At 45.1% G+C, this 15555-nt stretch overlaps 1 protein-coding gene across 1 annotated transcript in view; it reads right to left on the bottom strand.

Annotated features, from left to right (window-relative positions):
- The window catches only part of LOC134936689 (zinc metalloproteinase-disintegrin-like lachestatin-2), a 199929-nt gene that overhangs the window by 14280 nt on the left and 170094 nt on the right, over nucleotides 1-15555 (bottom strand). The window contains exon 19 of the mRNA XM_063931868.1: nucleotides 2757-2850. Coding sequence (XP_063787938.1) covers nucleotides 2757-2850 — 94 coding nt within the window. The remainder of the gene's footprint in view (nucleotides 1-2756; nucleotides 2851-15555) is intronic.

Here is a 15555-nt window from a genome sequence, read left to right as displayed (position 1 = left end):
CTGCTCAGCGGTGACGTCACTTTAGGTCAACCGCAGGGCAGAAAGTTCCCATCATTGGTTACAATGTAGCGCATAGGCGCTACATTGTAACACTGCCGTGTGCTGCCTGTCAGTGAGGACAGGAGCACACAGCCGATCAGGAGAGTGCTACAACATGGCACTCCCTGATTGGCTGAAGAAACCCACTTAGACATCAGTCAGAGTGGGTTTCTGGCATTCGTGGAAAGGAGTCCCATGTGAAAACATGGGGCCCCTTTCAGTTCGTGGCTCGGCTTTCCGTTTTCTTATTTTATGCAAGTACGTGGATTACCCCTGGATTTCCCGAGGAGCCTGGACCCCTGGATCTCGTGAGTATAATTTCTTCAACAGGTACCCCTTGGATTCTACTGGAGAAGAGGACCGACCTGCGTGGGAACTTAAGGTAAGTATGTATGTATGTGTGTATGTATGTAATAAAATTATACTTTCACGGTGTGTGTGTCTTGTCTTTTTTTGGGTATTTTTTTAGTAGTAGTACTACAGGTACCAGCGGGCCCGTTTTTCCGTCGCATGCTGGTACTTGTGGTTCTCCAAGTACCAGCATGCGGGGGAGGCTTGCTGGGCCTTGTAGTACTGCTACTAAAAACAATATCTTTTCTTTTACAACAAAGGCTATCAGCCTCCCCATCCGCAGCCCATTGGATGGGGGGGGACAGCCTCGGGCTTCACCCCTGGCCCTTGGGTGGCTGGGGGGGGGACCCCTTGATTGAAGGGGTCCCCACTCCCCCAGGGTACCCTGGCCAGGGGTGACTAGTTGGATTTTTGATGCCACGGCCGCAGGGCACTATATCAAAGTGACCCCCGGCTGTGGCATTATCTGTCCAGCTAGTGGAGCCCGGTGCTGGTTTTAAAAATACGGGGGACCCCTACTCTTTTTGTCCCCCGTATTTTTGGAACCAGGACCAGGCGCAGAGCCCGATGCTGGTTGCTTAAATATGGGGGAACCCCTGTCAATTTTTTCCCCATATTTCTGCATCCAGGATCGGCTCAAAGAGCCCGAGGCTGGTTATGCTTAGGAGGGGGGACCCCACGCAATTTTTTTTAATAAAATAACAACTTTCCCACCCCTTCCCACTGATATACATGCACGGATCTCATGGATCCCTGCATGCCTATCCAATCACGGAAAAAAAAAGTAGGTCTGTTTTTTTTTAGCACTTTTTTACGAGTTGTAATTTTTCACGGCAGTGTTTGTTTGTTTTTTGCTTTGCACTTCTTAGTAAATGACCGAGATTCATACTTAAACAGCCGCGTTTTGACCGATGGTGTATTCATTCGTAATTTTTTACTTGGACTTGCAAAAAATTACGAATGCCCTCATCTCTGCCGTGATTAGTGTTTAGTAAATTACCGAGATGACACTTTGATGAAAAAACGGCATCTCGGTCAAAATCGGGAGCTTAGTAAATTTCCCCCAGTGTCTCTAAATCCACCATTGGAAATATTTCCACTGAAAATGCCCCTTTTCCTCAGTACTGACCAAATGCATACTACAGCTATCTGTATATCTCACTGTCATTTTTTTGTACTTTGTACCGTTTGTAGAAATTCACCTATGTCTCTGTACTGCTTTCTCCTTTCTGTTCATTTTCGTATCCAATATTTTTATTTATATAACCCGATTCCTGGGTTTCAAACCCAAAATTCCGGAAAATTCCCTGTTAACAAGTTATAATTCTGGTAATATTCTCTATCACAGTGTGTAGTTAAAATGCTGGCGTACATAAATAAAATTGTAAATATAACATAAAACCTAATGCCCTGGGCGGGATGCATGATGTGCAATGCATCCTGCCACTCATCACAAGCGTAAAAGCATTTATTAACGCCATATGATTGAAAAAATTCTGATTGTATCACTCTCAGGGGGAATCACGGATAGAAGCCCATAGGCTTCTATTGGGCTCTGCCATCTACAGAAAGCATTGCCCAACGCATCCAAGCCCCAGAATGCATCACTTTATGGAGCTTGGTTCATATGCGGTAAACAGCCACACCTCCGAAAATGCATTTGACCGCATTTTTGCATTGGCGCTCCCGCCCCCGGTGTTATTTCCGTGTTCTTCAGCAATCAGTATGTCAGGGTTTCCCAACTCCAGCCCTCGGGGGCCCCTAATGGTGCATGTTTTACAGATCTTCTCAAAATCACAGATGAAATAATTAGCACCACCTTTGGATATTTTAAAATGTCAAACAAGAGAGCATGTGCTCCATACTACCATTGAAATTATAATAAACTGAACCATACATCATATCCAAGGTTCTTGGCATAAAATTGGGCAATATTATGAGCCTGCCGAGCAATTGTCAAGGTGGACTCATCAGGCAGGTCCCTAACATTCTAAGGGTTCACCTCTGAGCAACAGGGTAACCCCAAACCAACCCAGCCAAACCCCACCAGGGCACCACACAAATAAATGATTGGGGCCATCCTCTGCTCCGATTGGACGGTCATTAATACATCTCACCCCTAATAACCAATGAACTGTGATACCATCTTTATCCCTCTATCCCAGTGATTCCCAACCTCAGTCCTCAAGAAAACAGTCCAGGTTATAAGGATAGTCATACTTGAGCACAGGTGCATTAATTAGTACTTTGGTTATTTTGATTAAACCATCTGCTCTCAAGCATGGATTATCCTTAAAACCTGTACTGTTCGTGTGCCTTGAAGACTGAGGTTGGGAAACAGTGACCTATCCACTCTCCCATCATACCTCTGCTTCCGTCGCTGTGTCCTCTTATATAGCAGAAATCCAGCGACTATAATGATCAATAGAATGACAACAATGAGCGCAATGTATCCATAGTCTGTGGGCACAAAGCAGGAGATCATATTTAATAATAAGTTGTTTATTGAATTTACAAAGATTCAGAATAACCTGATACTGTATATCTCATATTCTCAAGTTGCTCATAAATACAATATTTATTACTACACCTACTAGACTAGTGTTTTCCAAATCCTGTCCATAGGAAACACTAACAGTGCATGTTTTCCATGTTTCCTTACTTACTATGCATATGTATATTCATAAGTGACTGAAACATTTTAAAAAGTCCCCATGTGGCACTATTATGTCAATTGTGACCTGGAAACAAGCACTGTTAGTGGTTTCTGAGAATAGGACATGGGGAAAACTATGTGGGTCATTCAGGTCCAGCCGCTGCTCCGTCCTGTGCCGCAAAGTACCAGTTATCGGTACTTTGCGCATGCAGTTAGATGGCTAGGGTAGGGATAATGCAGTTAGATGGCTAGGGTAGGGATAATGCAGTTAGATGGCTAGGGAAGGGATAATGCAGTTAGATGGCTAGGGTAGGGAAAATGCAGTTACATGGGTAGGGATAATGCGGTTAGATGGCTAGGGAAGGAATAATGCCGTTAGATGGCTAGGGAAGGGATAATGCAGTTAGATGGCTAGGGAAGGGATAATGCAGTTACATGGCTAAAGCAGGGATAATGCAGTTAGATGGTTAGGGTAGCAGTGGCAAACGCAGGATTTGCATGGGGGGGTTTCCAGAACTGGGTGGAGCCAAGCACGGGGGTGGGGACTGAGGTGACCCAGTATATGCTGGGTCCGTAAAACTAGTGTGTCTGTGTGTATATATACATACCTCCCAACTTTTAATATCCGGAAAAGGGGTGTGACCTAAGAAAAGGGGCGTGGCTCAGCGGAGGACCGTGATCGCGAGCCACGCCCCCATTTTCGTCACTAAGGGGGCATGCCCAGCACTCTGTGAGCCGCTGGCATGCCCCCTCTCCCTCTGACTCCAGTGAATAGATGCTGTGCGCATGCGCACAGTGTCTATTCACCGCTGCTCTGCTAAGCAGGGCAGTGAGAGACAGAGCCTCCCAACTGCCACCCCCCACCGCGGGACACTGCGGCCCACGGGTGGGACAGTCCCCAAAAATGGGACTGTCCCGCGATAATCGGGAGAGTTGGGAGGTATGCATATATCTATCTATCTATCTATCTATCTATCTATCTATCTATCTATCTATCTATCTACACACACATATGTATATATACTGTATATATACTAGTGATGAGCGGGTTCGGATCCTCGGGATCCGAACCCGCCCGAACTTCACCTTTTTTTTCACGGGTCCGAGCGACTCGGATCCTCCCGCCTTGCTCGGTTAACCCGAGCGCGCCCGAACGTCATCATCCCGCTGTCGGATTCTCGCGAGATTCGGATTCTATATAAGGAGCCGCGCGTCGCCGCCATTTTCACACGTGCATTGAGATTGATAGGGAGAGGACGTGGCTGGCGTCCTCTCCGTTATAGTAGAAAAGACTGAGTGACTTAGTTATAATTTTGGGGAGGATTGGGGACGGGGAGCAGCTGTTAGGGAGTACAGTGCAGGGTTTTGATTATAATACCACCAGTGAGTTTAATCCGTTGTTTCTCTGCCTGAAAAAAAACGCTCCACCATATCTGTGCTCACTCAGTGTGCTGCACTGCTGCATATATCTGTGCTGAGTGCACTGCTCACACTGCCGAATTGTGGGGACTGGGGAGCAGTTATAGCAGGAGTACAGTGCACAGTTTTGCTGACAGTGACCACCAGTCCAGTATACGTTTGTCTGCCTGAAAAACACTCCTGTGGTGGCTTTTTTTTTCTTCATACTAGTTTAGCAGTCTGCTGACAGTGTCCACCAGGTCCGTTATTATTATACAGTATATTATATATATATATAGCAGTACGGTAGGCCATGGCTGTACCTACCTCTGTGTCGTCAGTGCACTCGTCGTCCATAAGTAATATAATACTATACTATAGTATCCATCCATCTACATTGTATACCTGTGGTGGCTTTTTTTGTCTTCATACTAGTTTAGCAGTCTGCTGACAGTGTCCACCAGGTCCGTTATTATTATTATACAGTATATTATATATATATATATATATATATATATATATATATATATAGCAGTACGGTAGGCCACGGCTGTACCTACCTCTGTGTCGTCAGTGCACTCGTCGTCCATAAGTAATATAATACTATACTATCCATCCATCTACATTGTATACCTGTGGTGGTTTTTTTTTTCTTCATACTAGTTTAGCAGTCTGCTGACAGTGTCCACCAGGTCCGTTATTATTATACAGTATATTATATATATATATAGCAGTACGGTAGGCCACGGCTGTACCTACCTCTGTGTCGTCAGTGCACTCGTCGTCCATAAGTAATATAATACTATACTATCCATCCATCTACATTGTATACCTGTGGTGGTTTTTTTTTTCTTCATACTAGTTTAGCAGTCTGCTGACAGTGTCCACCAGGTCCGTTATTATTATTATACAGTATATTATATATATATATATATATATATATAGCAGTACGGTAGGCCACGGCTGTACCTACCTCTGTGTCGTCAGTGCACTCGTCGTCCATAAGTAATATAATACTATACTATCCATCCATCTACATTGTATACCTGTGGTGGCTTTTTTTTTCTTCATACTAGTTTAGCAGTCTGCTGACAGTGTCCACCAGGTCCGTTATTATTATTATACAGTATATTATATATATATATATATATATATATAGCAGTACGGTAGGCCACGGCTGTACCTACCTCTGTGTCGTCAGTGCACTCGTCGTCCATAAGTAATATAATACTATACTATCCATCCATCTACATTGTATACCTGTGGTGGCTTTTTTTCTCTTCATACTAGTTTAGCAGTCTGCTGACAGTGTCCACCAGGTCCTTATTATTATTATACAGTATATTATATATATATATATATATATATATATATATATATAGCAGTACGGTAGGCCACGGCTGTACCTACCTCTGTGTCGTCAGTGCACTCGTCGTCCATAAGTAATATAATACTATACTATCCATCCATCTACATTGTATAACTGTGGTGGCTTTTTTTTTCTTCATACTAGTTTAGCAGTCTGCTGACAGTGTCCACCAGGTCCGTTGTTATTATTATTATACAGTATATTATATATATATATATATATATATATATATATATATATATATATAGCAGTACGGTAGGCCACGGCTGTACCTACCTCTGTGTCGTCAGTGCACTCATCGTCCATAAGTAATATAATACTATACTATCCATCCATCTACATTGTATACCTGTGGTGGCTTTTTTTTTCTTCATACTAGTTTAGCAGTCTGCTGACAGTGTCCACCAGGTCCGTTATTATTATTATACAGTATATTATATATATATATATATATAGCAGTACGGTAGGCCACGGCTGTACCTACCTCTGTATCGTCAGTGCACTCGTCGTCCATAAGTAATATAATACTATACTATCCATCCATCTACATTGTATACCTGTGGAGGCTTTTTTTTCCTTCATACTAGTTTAGCAGTCTGCTGACAGTGTCCACCAGGTCCGTTATTATTATACAGTATATTATATATATATATATATATATATATAGCAGTACGGTAGGCCACGGCTGTACCTACCTCTGTGTCGTCAGTGCACTCGTCGTCCATAAGTAATATAATACTATACTATCCATCCATCTACATTGTATACCTGTGGTGGCTTTTTTTTTCTTCATACTAGTTTAGCAGTCTGCTGACAGTGTCCACCAGGTCCGTTATTATTATACAGTATATTATATATATATATATATATATATATATATATAGCAGTACGGTAGGCCACGGCTGTACCTACCTCTGTGTCGTCAGTGCACTCGTCGTCCATAAGTAATATAATACTATACTATCCATCCATCTACATTGTACACCTGTGGTGGCTTTTTTTTTCTTCATACTAGTTTAGCAGTCTGCTGACAGTGTCCACCAGGTCCGTTATTATTATACAGTATATTATATATATATATATAGCAGTACGGTAGGCCACGGCTGTACCTACCTCTGTGTCTTCAGTGCACTCGTTGTCCATAAGTAATATAATACTATACTATCCATCCATCTACATTGTATACCTGTGGTGGCTTTTAGTTGTGCGCATTAAAATATGGAGAACAAAAATGTGGAGGTTAAAAAAATAGGGAAAGATCAAGATCCACTTCCACCTCGTGCTGAAGCTGCTGCCACTAATGGCCGAGACGATGAAATGCCATCAACGTCGTCTGCCAAGGCCGATGCCCAATGTCATAGAACAGAGCATGTAAAATCCAAAACACAAAAGATCAGTAAAATGACCCAAAAATCAAAATTAAAAGCATCTGAGGAGAAGCGTAAACTTGCCAATATGCCATTTACGACACTGAGTGGCAAGGAACGGCTGAGGCCCTGGCCTATGTTCATGGCTAGTGGTTCAGCTTCACATGAGGATGAAAGCACTCATCCTCTCGCTAGAAAAAAGAAAAGACTTAAGCTGGCAAAAGCACAGCAAAGAACTGTGCGTTCTTCGAAATCACAAATCCCCAAGGAGAGTCCAATTGTGTCGGTTGCGATGCCTGACCTTCCCAACACTGGACGGGAAGAGCTTGCGCCTTCCACCATTTGCACGCCCCCTGCAAGTGCTGGAAGGAGCACCCGCAGTCCAGTTCCTGATAGTCAAATTGAAGATGTCAGTGTTGAAGTACACCAGGATGAGGATATGGGTGTTGCTGGCGCTGGGGAGGAAATTGACAAGGAGGATTCTGATGGTGATGTGGTTTGTTTAAGTCAGGCACCCGGGGAGACACCTGTTGTCCGTGGGAGGAATATGGCCATTGACATGCCTGGTCAAAATACAAAAAAAATCAGCTCTTCAGTGTGGAATTATTTCAACAGAAATGCGGACAACTGGTGTCAAGCCGTGTGTTGCCTTTGTCAAGCTGTAATAAGTAGGGGTAAGGACGTTAACCACCTCGGAACATCCTCCCTTATACGTCACCTGCAGCGCATTCATAATAAGTCAGTGACAAGTTAAAAAACTTTGGGCGACAGCGGAAGCAGTCCACTGACCAGTAAATCCCTTCCTCTTGTAACCAAGCTCCCGCAAACCACACCACCAACTCCCTCAGTGTCAATTTTCTCCTTACCCAGGAAAGCCAATAGTCCTGCAGGCCATGTCACTGGCAAGTCTGACGAGTCCTCTCCTGCCTGGGATTCCTCCGATGCATCCTTGAGTGTAACGCCTACTGCTGCTGGCGCTGCTGTTGTTGCTGCTGGGAGTCGATCGTCATCCCAGAGGGGAAGTCGGAAGACCACTTGTACTACTTCCAGTAAGCAATTGACTGTCCAACAGTCCTTTGCGAGGAAGATGAAATATTACAGCAGTCATCCTGTTGCAAAGTGGATAACTCAGGCCTTGACAACTATGTTGGTGTTAGACGTGCATCCAGTATCCGCCGTTAGTTCACGGGGAACTAGAGAATTGCTTGAGGTAGTGTGCCCCCGTTACCAAATACCATCTAGGTTCCACTTCTCTAGGCAGGCGATACCGAGAATGTACACGGACGTCAGAAAAAGACTCACCAGTGTCCTAAAAAATGCAGTTGTACCCAATGTCCACTTAACCACGGACATGTGGACAAGTGGAGCAGGGCAGACTCAGGACTATATGACTGTGACAGCCCACTGGGTAGATGTATTGCCACTCGCTGCAAGAACAGCAGCGGCGGCAGTGGCACCAGTAGCAGCATCTCGCAAACGCCAACTCGTTCCTAGGCAGGCTACGCTTTGTATCACCGCTTTCCAGAATACGCACACAGCTGAAAACCTCTTACGGAAACTGAGGAAGATCATCGCAGAATGGCTTACCCCAATTGGACTCTCCTGGGGATTTGTGGCATCGGACAACGCCAGCAATATTGTGCGTGCATTACATCTGGGCAAATTCCAGCACGTCCCATGTTTTGCACATACCTTGAATTTGGTGGTGCAGAATTATTTAAAAAACGACAGGGGCGTGCAAGAGATGCTGTCGGTGGCCAGAAGAATTGCGGGCCACTTTCGGCGTACAGGCACCGCGTACAGAAGACTGGAGTACCACCAAAAACACCTGAACCTGCCCTGCCATCATCTGAAGCAAGAGGTGGTAACGAGGTGGAATTCAACCCTCTATATGCTTCAGAGGATGGAGGAGCAGCAAAAGGCCATTCAAGCCTATACATCTGCCCACGATATAGGCAAAGGAGGTGGAATGCACCTGTCTTAAGCGCAGTGGAGAATGATTTCAACGTTGTGCAAGGTTCTGCAACCTTTTGAACTTGCCACACATTAAGTCAGTTAAGACACTGCCAGCCTGAGTCAGATCATTCCCCTCATCAGGCTTTTGCAAAAGAAGCTGGAGGCATTGAAGGAGGAGCTAAAACAGAGCGATTCCGCTAGGCATGTGGGACTTGTGGATGGAGCCCTTCATTCGCTTAACCAGGATACACGGGTGGTCAATCTGTTGAAATCAGAGCACTACATTTTGGCCACCGTGCTCGATCCTAGATTTAAAACCTACCTTGGATCTCTCTTTCCGGCAGACACAAGTCTGCAGAGGTTCAAAGACCTGCTGGTGAGAAAATTGTCAAGTCAAGCGGAACGCGACCTGTCAACATCTCCTCCTTCACATTCTCCCGCAACTGGGGGTGCGAGGAAAAGGCTACGAATTCCGAGCCCACCCGCTGGCGGTGATGCAGGGCAGTCTGGAGCGACTGCTGATGCTGACATCTGGTCCGGACTGAAGGACCTGCCAATGATTACTGACATGTCGTCTACTGTCACTGCATATGATTCTCTCACCATTGAAAGAATGGTGGAGGATTATATGAGTGACCGCATCCAAGTAGGCACGTCAGACAGTCCGTACGTATACTGGCAGGAAAAAGAGGCAATTTGGAGGCCCTTGCACAAACTGGATTTATTCTACCTAAATTGCCCTCCCTCCAGTCGTACTCCGAAAGAGTGTTTAGTGCCGCCGCTCACCTTGTCAGCAATCGGCGTACGAGGTTACTTCCAGAAAATGTGGAGAAGATGATGTTCATTAAAATGAATTATAATCAATTCCTCCATGGAGACATTCACCAGCAGCAATTGCCTCCAGAAAGTACACGGGGACCTGAGATGGTGGATTCCAGTGGGGACAAATTAATAATCTGTGAGGAGGGGGATGTACACAGTGAAAGGGGTGATGAATCGGACGATGATGATGAGGTGGACATCTTGCCTCTGTAGAGCCAGTTTGTGCAAGGAGAGATTGATTGCTTCTTTTTTGGTGGGGGCCCAAACCAACCAGTCATTTCAGTCACAGTCGTGTGGCAGACCATGTCGCTGAAATGATGGGTTCGTTAAAGTGTGCATGTCCTGTTTATACAACATAAGGGTGGGTGGGAGGGCCCAAGGACAATTCCATCTTGCACCTCTTTTTTCTTTCATTTTTCTTTGCGTCATGTGCTGTTTGGGGAGTATTTTTTTGAAGGGCCATCCTGCGTGACACTGCAGTGCCACTCCTAGATGGGCCAGGTGTTTGTGTCGGCCACTAGGGTCGCTTAGCTTAGTCACACAGCTACCTCATTGCGCCTCTTTTTTTCTTTGCGTCATGTGCTGTTTGGGGAGTATTTTTTTGAAGGGCCATCCTGTCTGACACTGCAGTGCCACTCCTAGATGGGCCAGGTGTTTGTGTCGGCCACTTGGGTCGCTGAGCTTAGTCACACAGCTACCTCATTGCACCTCTTTTTTTCTTTGCGTCATGTGCTGTTTGGGGAGTATTTTTTTGAAGGGCCATCCTGCGTGACACTGCAGTGACACTCCTAGATGGGCCAGGTGTTTGTGTCGGCCACTAGGGTCGCTTAGCTTAGTCACACAGCTACCTCATTGCGCCTCTTTTTTTCTTTGCGTCATGTGCTGTTTGGGGAGTATTTTTTTGAAGGGCCATCCTGCGTGACACTGCAGTGCCACTCCTAGATGGGCCAGGTGTTTGTGTCGGCCACTAGGGTCGCTTAGCTTAGTCACACAGCTACCTCATTGCGCCTCTTTTTTTCTTTGCGTCATGTGCTGTTTGGGGAGTATTTTTTTGAAGGGCCATCCTGTCTGACACTGCAGTGCCACTCCTAGATGGGCCAGGTGTTTGTGTCGGCCACTTGGGTCGCTGAGCTTAGTCACACAGCTACCTCATTGCACCTCTTTTTTTCTTTGCGTCATGTGCTGTTTGGGGAGTATTTTTTTGAAGGGCCATCCTGCCTGACACTGCAGTGCCACTCCTAGATGGGCCAGGTGTTTGTGTCGGCCACTTGTGTCGCTTAGCTTAGCCATCCAGCGACCTCGGTGCAAATTTTAGGACTAAAAATAATATTGTGAGGTGTGAGGTGTTCAGAATAGACTTAAAATTAGTGGAAATTATGGTTATTGAGGTTAATAATACTATGGGATCAAAATGACCCCCAAATTCTATGATTTAAGCTTTTTTTTAGGGTTTTTTGAAAAAAACACCCGAATCCAAAACACACCCGAATCCGACAAAAAAAATTCGGTGAGGTTTTGCCAAAACGCGTTCGAACCCAAAACACGGCCGCGGAACCGAACCCAAAACCAAAACACAAAACCCGAAAAATTTCCGGTGCACATCACTAATACACACACACACACACACACACACACACACACACACACACACACACACACACACGCACACACACACACACACACACACACACACACACACACACACACATACAATACATATACACATAGCATATTAAGCACTTACAAGTGCCACCAGGAAGACAGCAGGCTGCAGAGGATGCTAGACAGCCATTAATAATACTGATGCAGCTAAAAAAATAAATAAAAAAAAATGTTTTTTTTTTGCTGGAGGGGGGTTTCTGGGTGCCCGGAACCCCCCCCCTGGGTGCGCCACTGGGTAGGGATATTGCGGTTAGATGATTAGGGTAGGGATAATGTTCATCTGCAACTGCCAGCATTTATGTCTTAAACTACCTACTTAGTCATCCAAATTACAGTGTGTATGCTGTATGGGCACCTTTACAGCTTCTCAGATAACCTTGGTTATGTAGCTATACCCTGTAGCTCTCCCATTTAGCATATATCTAGTGTATTCTTCTTACAGTACTAACCTGTACCTATTTAAAAAAAAAAAATCACAGGAAGATGCTTATTTCACTATGATCTCGTCATTTACAGTAAAAGCTTTTAAACTGTTCATAAAGAACAATAGGGGTCTATTTATTAAGGTGAGAAAAGCTTTTCACAGAAGAAAGATCTTTTCTCTACTAACAGGTTAACACTGGTGAAATGAGTTTCCCTCTCCGTCCCCATAAATCTCTCTAGGCACCGAGACTTACAGCAATTTACTAAGCTCCAAAAACATTGCTTTTCGTTGCTGGCTAATATGATCTTGAGATGGTGTAAACTTATACCTGACATTGGGGACATGTGAATCCAGGAAGGCTTTGCTTCATCCCTGCCGCTGCTGTGCACCTGCGCGGACACTGGCCGTGCACATGCATTTTACTTTCCCCTTTAGCCAGCAGTGCGAGAGCCTTGCATTGTAAAATCCTGGTGTAACTAAAACCTTTATTTTAGTGAAATATAGGTTTTAGTTGCAGATTTTTTGTTTGTCGTCAGGGCCGTCTTTTCGTATGGGCTCAGTGGGCACTTGCCCAAGGGCCCCAGGAGTATAAGGGCCCTAGGCTGATATCTGAGGGTCCCCTCTTTCCAGGGGAACCAGATTTTTAAAATCGGCCCTAGGGAACCGGAGATATCCGACTTCAAAGCAGTGGTCCCCATCCGAGACTGTTAATTGCTCTTCCCAGCCAGATCTCTCAGGCTCTGTCTGACTTATGGGCCCTACACACAGCACGATCTGCTGCCGAGCTGCCCGACAGCGGATACGGCCGAGGGGTGACCCGGCGGCGGGGGGCAGTGACGGGGGGAGTGAAGTTTCTTCACTCTCCCACGTCACCCGGCTCCATAGCAGTGCAGGCAAATATGGACAAGATCGTCCATATTGGCCTGCATGCACAAGCGACAGGGCACCAGCGATGAACGAGCGCAGGACCGCGCATTGTTCATCGCTGGTGCCTCCACACTGAAAGATATGAACGATATCTCGTTCATTAATGAACGAGATTGTTCATATCTTTCATTACTATCGCGCAGTGTGTAGGGCCCTTTAGAGTTTTTCTGAGGGTATACTCCAAAAGCTGGGACTCTCCCCTTTCGGTGGACACTGGCAGCGTGTCTCTGCCATGCCCAGAACCAGAGATATCAGCCTTCCAGCAGCTGGTCCCCGCTCCAGCTCCACACGCCTGGTAAGCAGTTTTATATATTCGGCAGTGGATTGCTCTGGCTCCTGAACTCTGATCCCCAAGTCCCCAGCACCTCCTGAAAGGTGGGACTCTCTAATTTGTTATCCCATTCAAAGCTAAGAAATATTTTTCCAGGAACTTGAGATATCTGCAGTCAAGCAAGCTGCCCTCCCACCGAAAAAATGATGAATATTAAGCCCACTCCACTATCCATCCCTCCCCTACTTATTAAATACCCCCTACCACGCTGGAAGTCATGTACCAGGGCCTCTTCATTCAGCCCAATGTTCCCTTCTACAGTTTAGTGCTCTCCCTCCCACCCCATCTGTGCAGTAAAGGAATAATTAGCAGAAATTATTTCTCCAGGTCCTACATGCTGAGCGGAATATAGAACACCTCCTACCACCCGTGGGACATAAAAGCTGCCGCTGATAGTACCCCCCACCCTTACAGCTAGAGGACAGATAGGGGCCCCAGTGCATTGCTGTGCCCAGGGGCCCACACTGCTGTTAAGACGGCCCTGTTTGTGTATTATATCATTATTGCTTCTGATGAACTCAACCTACATCATTAAGGATCTTCACTTACTGAGACAGCGATTGTGTAAATTTGTAAATGATTGCAGCAATGCATGCTGGGGAAATGAAGAGTTACTGAATTAGGGCCTATGTATTGAAGCTGTTTCAGCACTTTCTCTAGTACTAGAAACTGCTATTTTCTCTGGAAATAAGGGCCCTAGGGGGTCATTCCGACCCGTTCACACGCTGCAGTTTGTTGCAGTGGTGCAAATGGGTCGGAACTGCACATGCGCAGCGGCCACAATGCGCACGCGCAGCGTTGCCCGGTGACGGCTGTCGCCAGGCGGCGGCGCCGCCAGCGGAAAAAGTGATTAGGCGATCGCAAGAAGACTGACAGGCGGGAGGCGTCAACTGACCGTTTTCAAGGCGTGGTGAGGTGAACGCAGGCGTGTCCAGGCGTTTGGAGGGCGGATGTCTGATGTCAATTCCGGGACCTTCGTCGCTAGATCCGTCGCACAGAGTAAGTCACTCTGACCCTGGTCTTCTTTTGCTCAAAAATGTGTTTGCATAGCAGGGCTGCACAAGCGTTCGCAGCTTTGCTATGCAAAAAATCCCTCCCCATAGGCGGCGTCTAGATGATCGCACGGGCTGCAAAAAGTAGCTTTGTGCTATCAACTCGGAATGAGGGCCCTAATTCAGACCTGATCGCAGAAGCAAATTTATTAGCAAATGGGCAAAACCATGCGCACTGCAGGGGGGGGGGCAGATATAACATGTGCAGAGAGAGTTAGGTTTTATTACTATTTTTTTAAAGGCCAACACCAGTGGTGGCTGTCGCTGGGTATAGCTACCAGTAGTTATCTATGACTGCTGACCTCCAATCATTGACGCCAACTGAGAATGGCGATAGTGATGACAAGCAAAGGAAAATACTTTATTAGTAAAATAAAGTGTTTTTTTTCATTGATAAATTAATTAACTTTATTTTCTATTTTATATATATATATATATATATATATATATATATATTTTGTAAATCTAAGGGCGCTTAAAGATAGTACTAAATATCACATAAAATGTTGTATACATAAAACACAATTTGAGCTCAATTTTAGTATTTAATACATACAGAATGTCACAGTTATAAAATCACAGTGAAAATTCAACGGAATCTTATATGTTACATAATAAGTAAGTACAGTGATTTTCTGTCGATGAAAGTTCGGATAAGTAACATGTAACATATAAGATTCCGTTGAATTTTCACTGTGATTTTATAACTGCGACATTCTGTATGTATTAAATACTAAAATTGAGCTCAAATTGTGTTTTATGTATAGAACATTTGATGTGATATATAGTACTATCTTCAAGCGCCCTTAGATTTACAATATACTGTTATCTTTTGAGCCTCATCTAACAGGAGGTTCCCCTAAGGTGCAGCTCTGTTCTCATCCACAGAGCGCCATAGGGTACCCTGTGTTTATATATATATATATATATATATATATATATATAGCACAAACGGGAACAGCCCGGCACTTCACTCCAAGATGATGTAACTGCTGCGGTGCCCTCCCGGTCAGGAACACAAGGTCCCGAATAAACAGATAGAGTGAGGTAGGCGGCACTCAATACAGGCTTCACAACTGCAGAAAACGATACTTTATTGGGCCAACATGTTTCGGGGACCAAACCCCGTCCTCAGGGCCAGACAAGGCTCACTAAACAAACACATACATTTATACACACTAAACACGACAAACATTAGTGC

This window comes from Pseudophryne corroboree, chromosome 6, assembly GCF_028390025.1.
Source record: "Pseudophryne corroboree isolate aPseCor3 chromosome 6, aPseCor3.hap2, whole genome shotgun sequence".
NCBI classification, from domain to species: domain Eukaryota; kingdom Metazoa; phylum Chordata; class Amphibia; order Anura; family Myobatrachidae; genus Pseudophryne; species Pseudophryne corroboree.
This window is presented reverse-complemented; position numbering and strand designations above follow the sequence as displayed.